The following is a 16,907-nucleotide window of genomic DNA, read 5'->3' as shown; positions in this document are numbered from 1 at the left end:
TTTCGGTGAAGCGAAACAGGAGGAATTTGCCCATCACTAGCCACAGCCTCAAGCCTGCCAATATAAAAAGTCAGGCAGACTGAATGGGTTGACAGTTTTTATGTTGCTGCACTGTTAGTTAGCAATATCTCCCAGCAGGTGGTGCTGCCTTCCTGGAAATGTCCTAAATTTATAACCACTGAAGTGTATTTTAATATATACCCACCATATTTCTGATATAAATACCCAGTACTAAATAAAGCAGAAGTGTTGTTTAGAAGTTATAGCATTAGTTTGACAGAGCAGTGGATATTATCTGCCTCATTCATACCAGTTGCTGCCAGAGTCCCAAACCTGTCAATCCAGAAAAGAGAACAACATTGTACAACTGAACTACGAGCTATAACATTGTGACATCAAAATTAAACGAAAGAGGAAACACTGACACTCAAGGCAATGAAATGTAGGGTTACCCCTTGCTGTTTATTAGTGCGGACGTGCAACGTTTCAGGGCAAGCCCCTTTATCAAGCACACAAAAGCCATTGTGCAGACAGTATAAAAAGAGTGACCAATTAAAACAATTTGCATACATAATTAGTGGGACTCCCCACCCAACATGATTACACAGTGCATAGTCCAATAGAAAAATAGTCCAATAGAAAAAATGGTCCTATAGAAAAAACAGTCCAATAGAAAAAATCCATAGTGAAAAAAAATCCATAGTGAAACAAATGTCCCTGTGTATCATAATTGTAGCTCCAAATGTAACCTGCAAAGGAAATGATAAAATTGATACAAAGTAACCAGACCACTGCCTGTTAATTAAAGTCTATTGGACTATGCATTTTTTGTGAGCTGAAGACTAAAACTGTACTGCAGTTCTTATGCTGATGGGTACTGCGTGTCCAGTAATTGCATAACTTGTTATCACCCATTTACCTGCATACCATTCTTACCCTATTTTTACACTTTACTCCAAATTACAGCCTTAGCTTCATTTATAGTTATATTAATACAGTGCACAGCCACAAATCTATACGTCCCTATGAAGTACTATAATAGCTTAGATATTCCCTTGTCCTAAGCACAGTTAGCTAGGAAAATGTTAGTGCATTGTGAAGAAGGCAACTCTATTGCCTAAAACCAACAATTTCTTATAGGGATTCAACCATTTCTAACCTTTTCCAACAGTTGTATACACTAAAAATCAATCATGCTCATCTTTTAGTAATATCATTACACTAAAATACAGTGTGGATCTCTTAAAAAAGGGAAAAGGTGTGCAATGGGTGTAGAAATTGTTGATAGTACCAACATCACTTTGTGGTACTCGGCTTACAGTCTTGACGTTGATCTCTGCATGGCCACTGATTATTTATATTATTATTGATTATTATTGTTAACATGTATTTGTAGAGCACCAACATATTTCGCAGCGCTGATTGTCATTTCAATACCTCCAACTCAACCCTTTTTTCAGCCATATTATTCTGATGCCAAATTAAACACTCTGCAGCATTTCAAGGTTTGGCAATCAATGGTCTTCTGCAAAAGGGACTTATTTACAATGTTTACAATATTCTCACTACCCTCTAAGGATGCACCGAATCCACTATCTTGTATTCAGCCAAACCCCCAAATCCTTTGTGGAAAATTCAGTTGAATACTGAACCGAAGCTGAACCCTAATTTGCATTTGCAAATGCAAGGGGGAGGGAAAAAGAGAGGCGAGTACGCAGCAAAAAATTTCTTACAAAAGCAAAAAATTGGGAAAGACTTACTGTTGCGTTAAAAAGAGGAGCCCAGATGATATATAAAAAGTAGAAAATCTTTATTTAGGACATGCTTATACCTGACACATTTCGTGCCAAGGGTGGGCACTTACTCATAGCCTATGAGTAAGTGCTCACCCTTGGCACAAAATGCGTCAGGCTTAAGCATGTCCTAAATAAAGATTTTCTACTTTTTATATATCATCTGGGCTCCTCTTTTTCCCACAACCGTAAGTCTTTCCCAATTTTTTGCTTTTGTTTGACTTTACTAGATTACATGGCCCTTGGACTGGGGGCCTTTTTTGGGATATGACTACTGTGTATGATTTTTGACCATTTTCACTTGATGCAATGAGAATCCACATGGAACTCTGGATTATTGCTTAAAAAAGTAGAACTACACACCACAGTAATAGAGTAAAAAAATTCTTACTTCCTTGTTTTTTGATGAAAAGTCACGTGGTTTTAAGGATTGGGATGCAGTTCAGCCAAGCACAATGATTCGCCGAATCCTGCTGAAAAGGGCCAGATCCCGGCCAAATATCGAACCGATTCTCCCCATCAGCTCCAAGTTTAGGCACAAATACATGGATTAATGAGATACAACTCTCTCACAACCATTATCTTATGCGGATTATACAAACACCTGAGGCAATGCTTGAAAGATGGCCTCGTGTTTCAAAAATATCTACAAGAATTTAATGTACAACACACCAGATAAACTCTATCAGCTTTTTCCTAATCACTCTCCGGCTTGCTGGAGAAATTGTGGATCACAGGGCTCTCTCCCATACACCTTCTAGGAATGCCCCATCATTCAGCTCACTTGGTAAGAAATAGTTGTTTTCCTAGACCAACACCTATTCCGCCAGATTCCCACAGGCCTCCCCACTTTAGTACTGGTTTAACAGCTGCTAAAACTTCACAAAAGTGGCTAAGCCTTTATTAACCACATACTTACTGCCACTTGCCTCTCACCTCTAAGCATCCATTAGTTTTTGTTTTTTTTTTAAATATGTTTTTTGTTTGTAGTAACTAGTGATGAGCAAAAGTTTTCACCAAGTTTCGCCACGAAAATTACCCCCATAGACACTAGTGGGTGAAAAAATTTGTCGCACATCAAAAAAATTTTGTCGCCCTTAGTTTTCAATGTATTTCACCAAATTTTCTCCATTTCGCGAATTTTTTATGAAGTGAAACTGGTCAAATTCGCCCATCACTAGACTAGTAACCCATTTACTACCTGCCTAACTTAGCTATTAAGCCAACATACAAAAATGAAGAAAACTAAAGCATTGGAATGCTTTACTTGCTTGCCAATACAATGTAATACTGTGTTTGCTGTATCTTTTGCAATATAAAATATAAATTGAAAAATAAAATAAGTTTAAAAAAAAAAACAGAAATTGTAGACAATAAATAATTTACTAGATTTATGTGGGTCAGATTGATTTATTTCTGATGTCATACAAAGATGTCTGTCTAACCCTTGGGCCAATAAGAGGTCATAAAACTCTTCAGTCGGGCTCCACTTCAGGACCTTTACATACCTAACCATTCACATTGCTGGTGTCTCTGTTGCAAATAAACCAGTCCTTGCTGGAACTAGAAGCTACAATAATTAAAGCAGCCAAACTGGTCATACCAGCGGACTGAAACTGTAGGAAATTCCCAGTGACAGATGAACGAGTGCACTGAATAAATGAGATTAAACATATATAAAGAATTGCTGAGTCCTGTGTGTGAGATACAAAGCTTCCCAGCTAATTGGCAGCCTTGTTTGTTCTTCATGTTATAGAGCAATTATACACAGGGTTAATCTGGCAGAGACTGGCACACCATGACACCACCTATACCAGGTGTTTTCTCAATGAGGCACTTACACTCCCCTTCCCAGGGGTACTTAAAGAAGGATCATTGAGTCCAATGTGAACATCGATCAATATACTTTATATTTGGGGTGAATCATTATGTCAGGCTGACTGCAATGACAAGTGGTAATGTGCAGACAAGTGCAGATAGTGGAAGCCCCTGGACTATATGGGGTTAGTGCAATGCAGATCATCCATATTACACACTGGAATTAATAGCATGTCTGTGGTTAATGCAAAATTGCAAAGTGCATTTTCTACAATTTACTGCTGGTATGTCTTGGGAATTCAGAATACAAATATCCCAAAATCCAAACTATTAGATCAGTTGTCGTATTACAAGTCCCAGCAAACCAGACAGCCCTCGGCTGCAAGGTGAAGGGGAAGCTGCAGTTCAGCAAGTGTCATGATTAGCAGAGTCATTTGGATTTTAGTACGTTTATAATTATTACCCTATTATTTACACCTGTTACCTACCCATTTTAATTGAAAGCTCTTGGCGGGGCAGACAATGAATAGTATTATCCTATTCAACTACAGATTTGTGTCCATTGAGGGCAATAGGGCAAACCTGGTGTATTGTAACTGACTTTGAAATGACTAGAAATGCCCCAGACTTCTCATTATAATATTGTTAATATTAGAGGTCAATGTGCATATGAGAAACTAGTGCCTGAACACATGAACCTCTATATTTAAGACAATTTCTGACAAAACCCCAGTTACTCTAAAGAATAGACAGCCATTTATGGAGTTATACAGTTGAGTAGTTTCACTGATTTCAATGTTATCTGATTATGGCTGCAGGTACAGCATGAGGTGTTCCATCAGACTCCCCTGTAGTCCTATCAGAATGTTGTAGGAAAATAAAACTGCTGATGCGCCGACTTTATACCAGGCATTGACAAGGACTGCACCTCCTTCCTACTTCCCTTTGGTTGGCTTGTCTGGCATAATTTTTAGTGTATCAGTGCAATCTGCCCACTCACCTGGGAAGCCAAATTGTTCAATATCTGACAATAGGTCTCAGGGAATTATACCCAAAAACTGTCAGCACAGGCCTAACCCTAAACAACACCTTATAGTTCAACTCTGTGCAGATACCATGCTTCTCCATTAACCTCCTCATCCCCCATGTGGACAAAAAGGTGTGCGCACAAGCACACACACACACACACACACACTACAAATTTTGATATTTTATATGCTCTGGTTTTCTATTTCTGGCTAAATTCTTTGTTAATAGTATATGTCCGGTCCAGAACCTGCTTGCAAATACAAGTTGTGTTGTTTACATGCCTCCTATGCCAAATCCAGCTCATGGTACATCCAGTTATTATTTCAGCTGGAGCTGTGTGCACTCTTCTTTGTTCAACAAGGCCTGGCTGTGCTTTCATCAGGAGACGGCAAGTTCTAATACATTATTCAGCAAGCTCCATGCTCCAATGTAATATGCATGCACAGTAAGTCCACCACTGTCAATTTAGTGTACTGGGTTCTAGGAGTCAGGACACACACACACACACACATATTTTGCTAAAAACGTATATACAGTAGTAACTAACTGGTCCATTTTTTATTTAAGAAAAACTCATTTAAAAAAAAAAATCAGTTTGCCAAATAAACATGCAGAAAGTGGGGTACTTTCTGCCTATTTACCTTATGGTGAAACGGGTGGTATAAATAAATAACCTGCTCAGCTGCAAGATGCTCCAAAGTATAATAAAATCTGTATATAAAGGGCAGTCTTTGGCATGCATTCTGTAGTCATTCCCAATCTGTCCATATGTTCTCAAAATACAGTTCACCTTGACGATTATATTTCCAGGTAATAATGTTTAGGCATAAATGTATTAATTACAGTTGTAGTCTGTGTCCACTGCTGCCCCCTAACTTTTGCATCTGAATGACACTAGTTGGGAGGAATTCATTTAGGATGGAAGGCAGGGTGCAAAGCTTAAAAATAAGTTAAATTGTGTTTTTTCTTGCACTTTGCACCTGCCTTCAGCTTCATAAATGACTTCCTGTATCTTCTGTGCTGAGACACAAGGTCTTACTTACTTATGAAAAATGTTGTACAGGTACTAATTTGCGTGTCCATAAAAGGTGTTGTTCACCTTCAAATAACTAGTTTTCAGATAGTTCACCAGAAATAACGACTTTTTCCATTTACTTTCTATTCTCTATGTGTGACAGTTTTTCTAATATTGAAGTGTAAAGTGTAATTTTTCACCTTCTAAAGCAGCTCCAGGAGGAGAGGTCGCCGACCATCCAAATTATTACATTTAGTTGATACATTTCTTACCTTTGTCCCTGCTGAGCAGAATCTCTAGGTTTCATTACAGGCAGCTGTTAGAATTGATACAATAGTTGCTAATACTCCAGAGATGCTGCTGAGAAATGGATCAACTAAATGTTGCAAAATTATAACAGTTTAGAGTCTGCACCTGAATTACTGAGCTGCCAGACTCAAACACCAGACACAGGAATGTTCAAAACTTAGATTAAAAAAGAAATAAATAATGGAAAGTACTGTAATTGCAAAAAGTCTTTATTTCTCGGGAACAATCTGAAAACAACTGAACTGAAAAAAGTGTTTGGAAGGTGAACAACCACTTTAAACGTTATTCACAAAGGCAATCATGTCAATTCACTCTTGATACTTCCACCTAATTGTGTTTTACTGATAGAGCAAGAGTCCTGCAGTGGCTCTCATGGGGGCAAATTTACTAAAGGGTGAAGTGACTAACGGGGGCGAAAATTCGCCAGCGTGACGTCATTTCGTAACTTCGCTAGCGAAGGAGATAGACTCTAGCGGTACTTTGCTCCCTAACGCCTGGTGAATTTGCGCTCTGACAAATGGATGTAACTACACAAATTCACTAAGATGCGGATTTTACTGAACGTTACCTCTTGCGCCAGACTTGCCTTCGCCAGCTCAGACCAGGCGAAGTGCAATAGAGTAGATAGGACTTCCTCAAAAAAATAGTTGAAAAAAAAAACACTGGCGTCTTTTCCTTTTTTCAGTGTGATAGGCTGCAAAAGAGTGTAAAAATGTTTTCGGGTACCCGGCTTCCCCCCTACATTTCCTAACATATGGCAAATAAACTATACACTGGGCTCATGTGTAGGGCAATATAACAACTCTATTATTTTATTAAGGTTCCCAGGCTTGTGTAGTGTAATGTATTTGCTGCAACATATACGTCCATTCAACTTTAACTTCCCGCCATATGCAAATTAGGCAATGCTAGCGTAACTTTGCTTCGCTTGGTGCAGTAATGCTAGCGCAACCTCGTCAGCGTTCGGCAACCTGGACGCAACTTCGGATTTTAGTGAATTAGCACTGCGAGCAACGCCGTCGCTGGCGAATTTTAGGAGGTTAGTGAATTTGACCCATTGTGTTTTACTCCTAGTTATAGGGTAAGTTTTGTATGAAACATAACAAAAGTGAAATAAGAGTGATATTTTTTGGCTAACACTATCGCAGCAAGTTTTCAGAACAATTAGTTCCTTCTTCAAAGCTGCACCTAGTAAATAGAATGATAACATGCATATCTGTGCTGGTATTAATGCAATTCACTCACATATTGGTGCCAGAAATCCTAAAAGAGATGCTGTCATGGGAAAAAAAAATTTTCAAAATGAATCAGTTAATAGTGCTGCTCCAACAGAATTCTGCACTGAAATCCATTTCTCAAAAGAGCAAACAGATTTTTTTATATTCAATTTTGAAATCTGACATGGGGCTAGACATATTGTCAATTTCCCAGCTGCTCCAAGTCATGTGACTTGTGCTCTGATAAACTTCAATCACTCTTTACTGCTGTACTGCAAGTTGGAGTGATATCACCCCCCTCCCTTTTTCCCCCCAGGAGCCAAACAAAAGAACAATGGGAAGGTAACCAGATAGCAGCTCCCTAACACAAGATAACAGCTGCCTGGTAGATCTAAGAACAACACTCAATAGTAAAAACCCATGTCCCACTGAGACACATTCAGTTACATTGAGAAGGAAAAACAGGAGCCTGCCAAAAAGCATTTCCCTCCTAAAGTGCAGGCACAAGTCACATGACCAAGGGCATCTGGGAAATTGACAAAATGTCTAGCCCCATGTCAGATTTTAAAATTGAATATAAAAAAATCTGTTTGCTCTTTTGAAAAATGGATTTCAGTGCAGAATTCTGCTGGAGCAGCACTATAAACTGATTCATTTTGAATTTTTTTTTTTCCCATGACAGTATCCCTTTAAACACAAGTTGGAAATAAGCTGCATTATGCATTTGTTTTCATGTTCATTTTTTGTCCCTTGCACTTGTGCATTTGTGATGGAGCCTTAAAGACTGACCCCTGTGATAGACACAGAAAGTGAGCTGCTTATTTGAAGAAATAATTACCAAAGTGTGGGAAAAGTAGGGATATAAAACCATATAGAAAACTACACAAATGTTACTCGCCGATTGCTAAAGAAGGAGAGTCAAATTCTGGGCTCAGGCTGCAGGGAGCACAGGGATCCCATGCTAGGATGGAGCTGTTACCAACATACAAAGCCTGAGCAATGCCTCCTTTATCTGTAGCCAATACATTTCCACCCCTTTAGCTTCTGGTATTTGCGGTTTCAACAGAGAGAGCCTCTGTGACCCAAACATGTCTTACACAAAGCTGGAAATTCCCCCCACACCAACATTTTTACCTTATTGTTATTGTACATATTGTTGTGATGCAAAATTCCGTGACCAGAGGATGTTGAATTCACAATAAGCAGTTTTACCAAGAACATTTCTATAAATGACATCTCTATATTAATGAAATTCAGAGGCAGTTTGAGGATAAGGCAGAGAGATCACTTGTATTATACATCAATTGGGAGTCCACATCTGATTTACATTTAATTAAGCCTAAGGGACTCGCCCCAGTTCTCATGCGATCACATATAAGAAAATCCTTTATCCAAAGATAACTGTCCCAAGGCTTTTGTTTTGATAAAAAATATTGTTTTATTAAATTAGCATTAAAATTCAGTTACAAACAACCCACCAGGCCCACCTTACGCGTTTCGCACCCTCCGGCGCTTAGTCATAGGTGTATCTGTGAACAGCATGTCCTCTGCGGGATTTATACCCTGTCAATCCCTCCCATTTTCTTTAAAACCAACCCACAGAATTTGATTGGGTTTAAAGAAAATGGGAGGGATTGACAGGGTATAAATCCCCGCAGAGGACATGCTGTTCACAGATACACCTATGACTAAGCGCCGGAGGGTGCGAAACGCGTAAGGTGGGCCTGGTGGGGTTGTTTGTAACTGAATTTTAATGCTAATTTAATAAAACAATATTTTTTATGAAAACAAAAGCCTTGGGACAGTTATCTTTGGATAAAGGATTTTCTTAGAGAGATCACTTGGCCAGAACACATCACAGGAGCCTTGTACAGGAAAGTACTGATACACAACATATTTTATATATACAGGTATGGGATCAGTTATCCGGAAACTCGTTATCTACAAAGCTCTGAATTACGGGAAATCCATCTCCCATAGACAATTTTAACCAAAATAATCAAATTTTTTAAAAAAAAAACATTTCCTTTGTCTGTGTAATAATAAAACAGTCCCTTGTACCTGATTCAAACAAAGATACAATTATTTCTTATTGGAAGCAAAACCAGCCTATTGGGTTATTTAATATAACATTATTTTTAGGGATGCACCGAATCCACTTTTTTGGATTTGCCCGAACCCCCGAATCCTCTGTGAAAGATTCGGCCGAATACCGAACCGAATCCTAATTTGCATATGCAATTCAGCGAGGGGGAGAGAAAAATAGTGCCGCGCACAGCTAAAAAATTTTTTACTTCCATGTTTTGTGACGAAAAGTCACATAATTTTAAGGATTCGGATCGGCCAGGCTCAATGATTCGGCCAAATCCTGCTGAAAATGGCAGAATCCTGGCTGAATACTGAACCAAATCCTGGATTCGGTGCATCCCTAATTATTTTGTAGTAGACTTAAGATATGAAGAACCAAATTATGGAAAGATCAGTTATATGAAAAAAAAGGTACCAAGCATTCTGGACAACAGGTCCCATACCTGTATACAGGCCCGGACTGGCAATCTGTGGGTTCTGAGAAATGCCAGAGGGGCTGCTGTATGGTTCCATAGAAAGTTACCATATAGTGGGCTGGTAGGGGGCTGTTTGGGGCTCTGTGTACTTGGAATGGCAGGGCCTATTTTGACTCCCAGTCCAGGCCTGCCTGTATACATACAGTATAGAGAAATAAACAGTTAGGCCCATAAATGTTTGGGCAGAGACAACTTTTTTCTACTTTTGGTTCTGTACAATACCACAATGAATTTTAAATGAAACAACTCAGGTGCAGTTGAACTGCAGACGTTCAGCTTTAATTCAGTGGGTTGAACAAAAAGATTGCATAAAAATGTGAGAGTGTTGTTCACTTGTTTGCCTGTTGTGAAGCGGTTTCTCTTCACCATGGAAATGATTCTGAGATCATCTACCACTGTTGTCTTCCGTGGACGTCCAGGTCTTTTTGCGTTACTGAGTTCACCAGTGTTTTCTTTCTTTCTCAGGATGTACCAAACTGTAGATTTTGCCACTTCTAATATTGTAGCAATTTCTCAGATGGGTTTTTTATGTTTTTGCAGCTTAAGGATGGCTTGTTTCACTTGCATGGAGAGCTCCTTTGCCCGCATGTTGTCTGTTCACAGTAAAATCTTCCACATACAAGCTCCCCCCCCTCAAATCAGTGTCAGAAAACAGTGTCATTAGATCATGAGTCTTCCAGCAGGACAGTGACCCACGAATGTTCAAAGACAAAACGCTGGACTAGGCTGAACTGACCACCAATAAGTCCAGATCTAAATCCAACTGAACACTTTTAAAGTCAGCTGCAGTTGGGGGGGAGGCATCCATCTGGAAGAACTCCACCAAACATTTTGCATAATGAAAGAAATATAATTCACTGCAATTTTTCAATGAAACATTTTCAAAAGTTAAATGTATGGCTTTAAATTTGTATATAGAACAAACTAAATAAAAAGCAAAAGACATAGGAAAATATATAAGGAAGCCTACCGCTTTCCATATGGGGTCCGGGTGCTCATGCTCCAAACCCTCAGCAAGGGGGGAAAATACATGCAAGACACGAAAAAATAGAGCTGGCACCAATCCGGTAGCCCAAAAATATGATCAAATCAAATAGAATCCAGGAGTCACGAAGTATTAATAAAGTAGTACAAAAAGTTTTATTGCATCTTGTATAAAAAATAAAAGCCTGACACGTTTCGTGTCCACACAGGACACTTAATCATAGGCTAACTGGTACATATTGAATTTTTTATGAAGGATATTGTTATTTTCTTGTATAAAAAATTCAATAGTACATCCATTAGAACTACTATTTGTACTAGCTTTGCTTTTTAGATAATGAGCCACTAGGGGCAGCAATACACCCTTTTTTTGTAAATTGATTGTAAATCCGCCCATGTCACTTTCTATTGGCTCTCACTCCTTTAAATACTGTGTTTGTAACATGTACCAGTTAGCCTATGATTAAGTGTCCTGTGTGGACACGAAACGCGTCAGGCTTTTATTTTTTATACAAGATGCAATAAAACTTTTTGTACTACTTTATTAATACTTCGTGACTCCTGGATTCTATTTGATTTGATCATATTTTTGGGCTACCGGATTGGTGCCAGCTCTATTTTTTCGTGTCTTTAAATTTGTATAAACAATTTCCATTGAAAGCAGTATCAGTGGTTTATAATCCCTGAACTGCTGGATCTGACTCCAGAAGAAAATCCTCTTTGTTACTTAGAGTACCATAGCCCTTGATCAGACCTGTGAGAATCTTCTTTTGGTTAGAAAATTGGATTTATTTTAGTCAGATGTACAAACATTTTCTGCTACACCCCCCAAATACAGAGGTAGCTGAATGGCTATGTACAGTAGGCTCCAAGTAAAGCCCCATAAGAATCACTGCCTCTACTTTCATTTAAAGCAGACGGGTGATTTATTTCATATAGAAGAAGACCATATCCATTTCAATTCTTTGCAGTTGAAGAAAAAAACATTTCTTTGGGTTTTTATACATAAAACACCATAACCAGTCTATATCAAGAACTGTACAAATGAAGATCTACTGACCAAATCCCTCCCAAGGGCTCAAAGGAACTTTAAGTATAAACTCATTTTTAAAACAAATGTCTGTCTGTAGGTGTGGTGGATCAGCCTATTAATCATCTGCAACCTAGGCAGTTCTCTGTTGTGTTGCAGTTGGTCAGTACAGTGCAGATTGAGCACTGTCAGTGTTAGACATGCACTTTATTAGAGAGATGGGAGGCGAGGGCTCTCTCTGAACAGTTTTTAATTTGTATTCTCTAAGAAATGATCCCACATTTTCCCCTGTGCAAATGTGTTAGGCCACTTTCCATTATATTGCCAATACAAGACCACAGTTTTAGCTTTGTTCGAGTAAGACAGTTACAGCATTAGCACATATATATTTACAAACAAAACAAGGTATAACTTGTAGTAAGGATATTTTATTTACAAGGCAACTATAAATACAAAATCATCTAACATTTCCCCATTGACGGGACATAAGCAGTAAGAGGCATTTCACATTAAACAGAGTTTTCTTGCACTGAAGCGGAGATATTACTGGATATCCTCATCATCAAACAGATCTTCAAAGTCTGAAAGAAAGGGAGAAAGGGCAATAATACAATTGTTTGGTCGTTCTGTTGTAAATCCATTGCATATGACACCGGCCTTGTAACTGTAATCTCACCATTAAAGAAATCTGCATGCACCGCCTTTTCATTTGCTGCCAAATCCATTAAAAGTCCAGTACTTCCACCGGCCTGTAAGGTAAAAAGAAACAGAGACCACTGACTTGAACTGTATGTGCAGTAAATATGGAATATTTTAACTAATAACCTGCTGCAATATCAACAGTTCCACTGTTGCCATTTTGAAGGACAGGCCCTACTGGAATGGTTCCTAAACTGTGGGGGTGCCCCATGGGGGGGGGAGGTTTCAGTGCAAAGATGGTGAGGTCAAGGATGAATGTGTGATGTGTGGGTCGGGATTTCCCAGACGCGCACCCGACCCTAACCCGCCTGCATCCGCACTTCCATGTTGCTTTGATAGACCAGTGCTGCCCCGCCGATGACGTCACAAAAGGGGTGGGGCGAGCAGGTGCAGTGTCTATAAAATACGAACCCGTAAGTTTGAAGTTGGCATTTGATGGTGGCGGGCGGGGAGAGCAGAAGAGCTCAACCGGCACCCATGAAGAAGCATGCGAGGTCGGCCCAAACCCGCCCAACCTGCGGGTATCGGGCCGCCCCGCACATCACTAGTGTGGGTGGCTTCCATGCTCTGTGGTCTTAAGGTGCCTTGTTATCCAACACCCTCAAACAAGTTGCTGAGATGTGTTGATTATGGGATTAGTACCAATTAATTCTACTTGGGCACAACTATCCCACTTATGGCAGTGCTAAGGCATTAATTGTGCTCATATTTCCTACCCACAATGACTATCTATATTTTGGTTTTAAACCGCAGCATATACCCAGAGACATTGGAAATTTCCCATTACAATTCTCAGTATTTTAGAAAAGCAACACAATGCCAGGCAACATCAGTCCATTACCCACAAACCTTCAGACTTTGCTGCCATAGTGCCACCTAAGAATCACATACAATGGACACATAGGGGGTTATTTACTAAAACTCAAATTTTTCTAGTTGGGCTTTTTAGGGCAAAACCTTTCATTTTTCGTAAATTTTTTCAAGATTTATTATACACAAATGCTGCAAAAAGCCCAAATCCGAAAATCCACCATCTCAACCCTATCGAGGTTATGTTTAAGTCCCTATCCCAATTTGAAGATATTGTGGTTTGCGCTGGGTTTAGCCTGACAGAAAACGTAGGTTTTTGGGCAAGCCCCCCACCCCAAAAAAAGTGGGTATTCACTGTATTTTTCAAGTTTTTTACCGATCCGATTAATTTGAGTTATTTTATTTAAAATAGGAGAAAAAATCTGATTTTAGTAAATGCCCCCATAAAGTGCAGCACCTACCAAAGTTTCTTTTGGTAAGGGGTAGTGAAAATTTAAGTTAATTTTTAGTATGTTATAGAATGTCCAATTCCTAGATAATTTGCAATAGGTCTTTTTTTAACAGTTTTTGTATTACTTGCCTTCCTTGTTTCATCTTTCCAGCTTGGGGTTCACTGACCCCTACAGTCAAAAGCTATTGTTCTGTGAGCTGACAGTTTTACATTTATTGCTTATCTTTCTAGTCAGGCCCACTCCTACTCATATTCCATTCTCTCATTCAAACAATTGCCCAGTTGCTAAGGTAAACAAGATCCTAGCAAACAAACCGCTGCTGAACTGGAGAGCTGCGGGTCAAAACACTGAAAAACCACAAAAAATAGAAACCAGTTACAAACTGTCTCAGAACATCAATGTCTACTTTGTATTAAAAGTTAGTTTAAAAGTGAACAACCCTTTTAAAGAGCACCTGTTGCCCTAAAATATTTTCCCCCACCAAAGGCGCAGGCTAATAGAGTTTGCACTACGGTTTAGGTGTAACAGTAGTTTTTGTTTTTTTGTTAAATTGGCCCTGCCGTTGCTAGGACACAGACTGGGTGGGAGGTCCCCGTAGAAACGGCCATGTTGTGCAGACCGCAGACTCATAATGAGCTTCTGACGTCACGCACATGCGCATAATGAGTAAGTTGCTGCATTCGCTCATTATGTGAATGTGTGTTCCCCAACATCACCGCTCGAACCAAGAGCTCCCTGGGTGTCCAAGCACTGGCGGAGGACGTTCTAAAAAAAAAAATAAGAGGAGAGCTGTTAAATAAAAAGCTACATAAATCAAACGTCCCAAATAATAAAAAATGACAACCAATTGCAAATTGTCTCAGAATATCACTCTCTACATCATACTAAATGTGAACTCAAAGGTGAACAACCCATTTAAAGAAAAACTACCGTTACCCCCCAACCAGTGGGCGGGCTCTATTATAACGCAACTTTGGTGGAGGGAAATATATTATAATAGCAACCCTATAAAAATCTCTTTTCCCTATAACCATAGGACAGAGGCTGAGCACACACCCAGAGAGCTGCTTTCTGGACATACTTCTATGCAGTTGGTCAGCTTGAAAGACAGGGGGCGGAGCTAGAGGCAAAGTCAATAGCAGGAACAATCCCTGGTAATTAAATGCATTTACTTGCTCTCTATATTGGTTCTTTAAGGGATCTTATAACAGTTTTTAAACTCCACTTCGCCCCATGTAAATCCCTATGGCCTTACATACGCATACATTAAAGTTTACATGACTTCAAGGCTCCCAGAAGCCCTGGAGCAATAGTAATAATAATGTGCAGCGTCGCGCCTCCTTCACCTCATCTAAATCCACATAAGGACCAGCTCCCTCCGGGAACATCTCGTCCACTGCCGGCTTCATTTCAGCACTTCCGCCTCAGTCACACAAATCAGCTTCAGCAACGCACCCACTACGGGACTGTACAGCGTTTAGATTACGCCACACACCACGTGACTGACCCGAGCTGGTATAGGAAGCGCAACGCTAGGACGCCGGAAGTGACGGAGAGGGACAGCGAAGTGAAAAGGGGCTTCTAAAGCTTATAGCTAGCTGGCCGCTCCCTAGCAGGGCGATGAGTTGGTACGGTTCCTGGGTTTGGGAAGAAACATAATACAGAGGACGTAGCGTGTGTTTAGGATATTTTATACAAACGGATGTCCTTCTTACTAGACTGTCGAGCTAAGGAGGGGGAATAGGACTTAGATCAGTGTGTGAAAGAGCAGTAAATATCCAACTCACGCTAGATCAATAGAAGACTCCACTGAAAGGGGTGGTTCACCTTTAAAGGAGACATATAGGATAAATGAAAGCCCGTATTTTGTAGGCAATTATAAGTAATAAACAGTTTTGCTTTTACATGGTGCTAAAAATTAATATTATCTTTATAAAAAGCCCCTTTATTGGAGCTCCCTATAGATGTTCTCTGGTCCCTGTCCCTTTTTCAAATGAGGGGTGGGCGTGTACTAATGGTACCTCCTAGTATCACAGTAGGAGGGGGACAGCCAATCACAGCCCTGCAGTCACACAAGCAGACAGGCTTCAGTTCCCTATCAGGTCCTGCTAGCTGCTGATTGGTTCCTGTCCTACAGTGCAGTGAGCTGAGAGCCGCCCTGCACAGCCTGGGAATTCAGGGAGCGGGAAGTGGAAGAGAAGGGAGGGATTATTAGGGGTTTTTACAGAAATATTCAATAAATCAGCCTAAACAATACTTTTTTTTAAGCACAATTCTTCTATATCTAAATGAGTATAACGCACTGGTACATTCTTATTTTTTACACAAAATGTCTCCTTAAAGGTAACTTTTATTATGTTATAGAATGGCCAATTCTAAACAACTTTTCAATTGGTTTTCATTATTTTTTATAGTTATTTGCCTTTTTGTTCTGACTCTGAAATCGGCATTGCTGTCCCCTTCTAAAAAAAAAAAACCAAATGCTATGTAACACTACAAATGTTATTGTAACTTTTTATTACTGATCTTTATATTCAGGTCCTCTCCTATTCATATTCCATTCTCTTATTCAAATTTATGCATGGTTGCTAGGGTCATTCGGACCCTAGTTACCAGATTGCTTAAGATGCAAATTGAAGAGCTGCTGAATAAAAAGCTAAATAACTCAAAAATCTTCAATAATAAAAAATTAAAACCAATTGTCTTAGAATATCAAACTCTGCATCATACTAAAAGTTATCTCAAAGGTGAACAACCCCTTGAACTACAGTTTGGATGACATATGGGAACATAGGGTGTTCCTATTGCCTCTCTTTTTCCTGTGGGATAACTGTTGGGCCTTGAGAAGTCACCCCTTTTTTTGTGTCTTAAAAGAAAGATCTGGATTAGTCTCCACTAGTAAAACATGGATTGTTAATAAGTATAGTCAATCTGTGTACACTACTAAGTCACAAATAGTAGTTGGAAGTGAAAAACAAGTGAAGCAATGCTTCAGTGGAGATAGGGACAGAGGGGAGGGAGGGACAGAGGAGTGAGCAACAGAGGGGGTAGGTGAGAGCTGCAGAGGGGAGCGAATCTGGACTAGGGGTAGGCAGAAGACTCTTGAACAGGCACCTGCCCAGCGCCCTTTTAGTGTTGCTCCCTAGGCAGGGGCCTCTTCTGCCTACCCCTAGTTCCTGCCCTGGCT

At 39.7% G+C, this 16,907-nt stretch overlaps 1 protein-coding gene across 1 annotated transcript; it reads right to left on the bottom strand.

Moving 5' to 3' along the window:
• Window positions 1-12,167: 12,167 nt before the first annotated feature.
• cops9.L (COP9 signalosome subunit 9 L homeolog) lies at window positions 12,168-15,236 on the bottom strand. The gene is made up of 3 exons (XM_018262463.2): window positions 15,067-15,236; window positions 12,436-12,508; window positions 12,168-12,340 (listed from the first exon to the last, which is right to left on the bottom strand). The coding sequence occupies exons 1-3, from the start codon at window positions 15,127-15,129 to the stop codon at window positions 12,303-12,305; spliced, it is 174 nt and encodes a 57-aa protein (XP_018117952.1). The 5' UTR covers window positions 15,130-15,236; the 3' UTR covers window positions 12,168-12,302.
• Window positions 15,237-16,907: the final 1,671 nt, after the last annotated feature.

This window comes from Xenopus laevis, chromosome 5L, assembly GCF_017654675.1.
Source record: "Xenopus laevis strain J_2021 chromosome 5L, Xenopus_laevis_v10.1, whole genome shotgun sequence".
Lineage (NCBI taxonomy): Eukaryota > Metazoa > Chordata > Amphibia > Anura > Pipidae > Xenopus > Xenopus laevis.
Note: the sequence above shows the minus strand (reverse complement) of the source record. Positions and strands in the feature narration are given on the sequence as shown.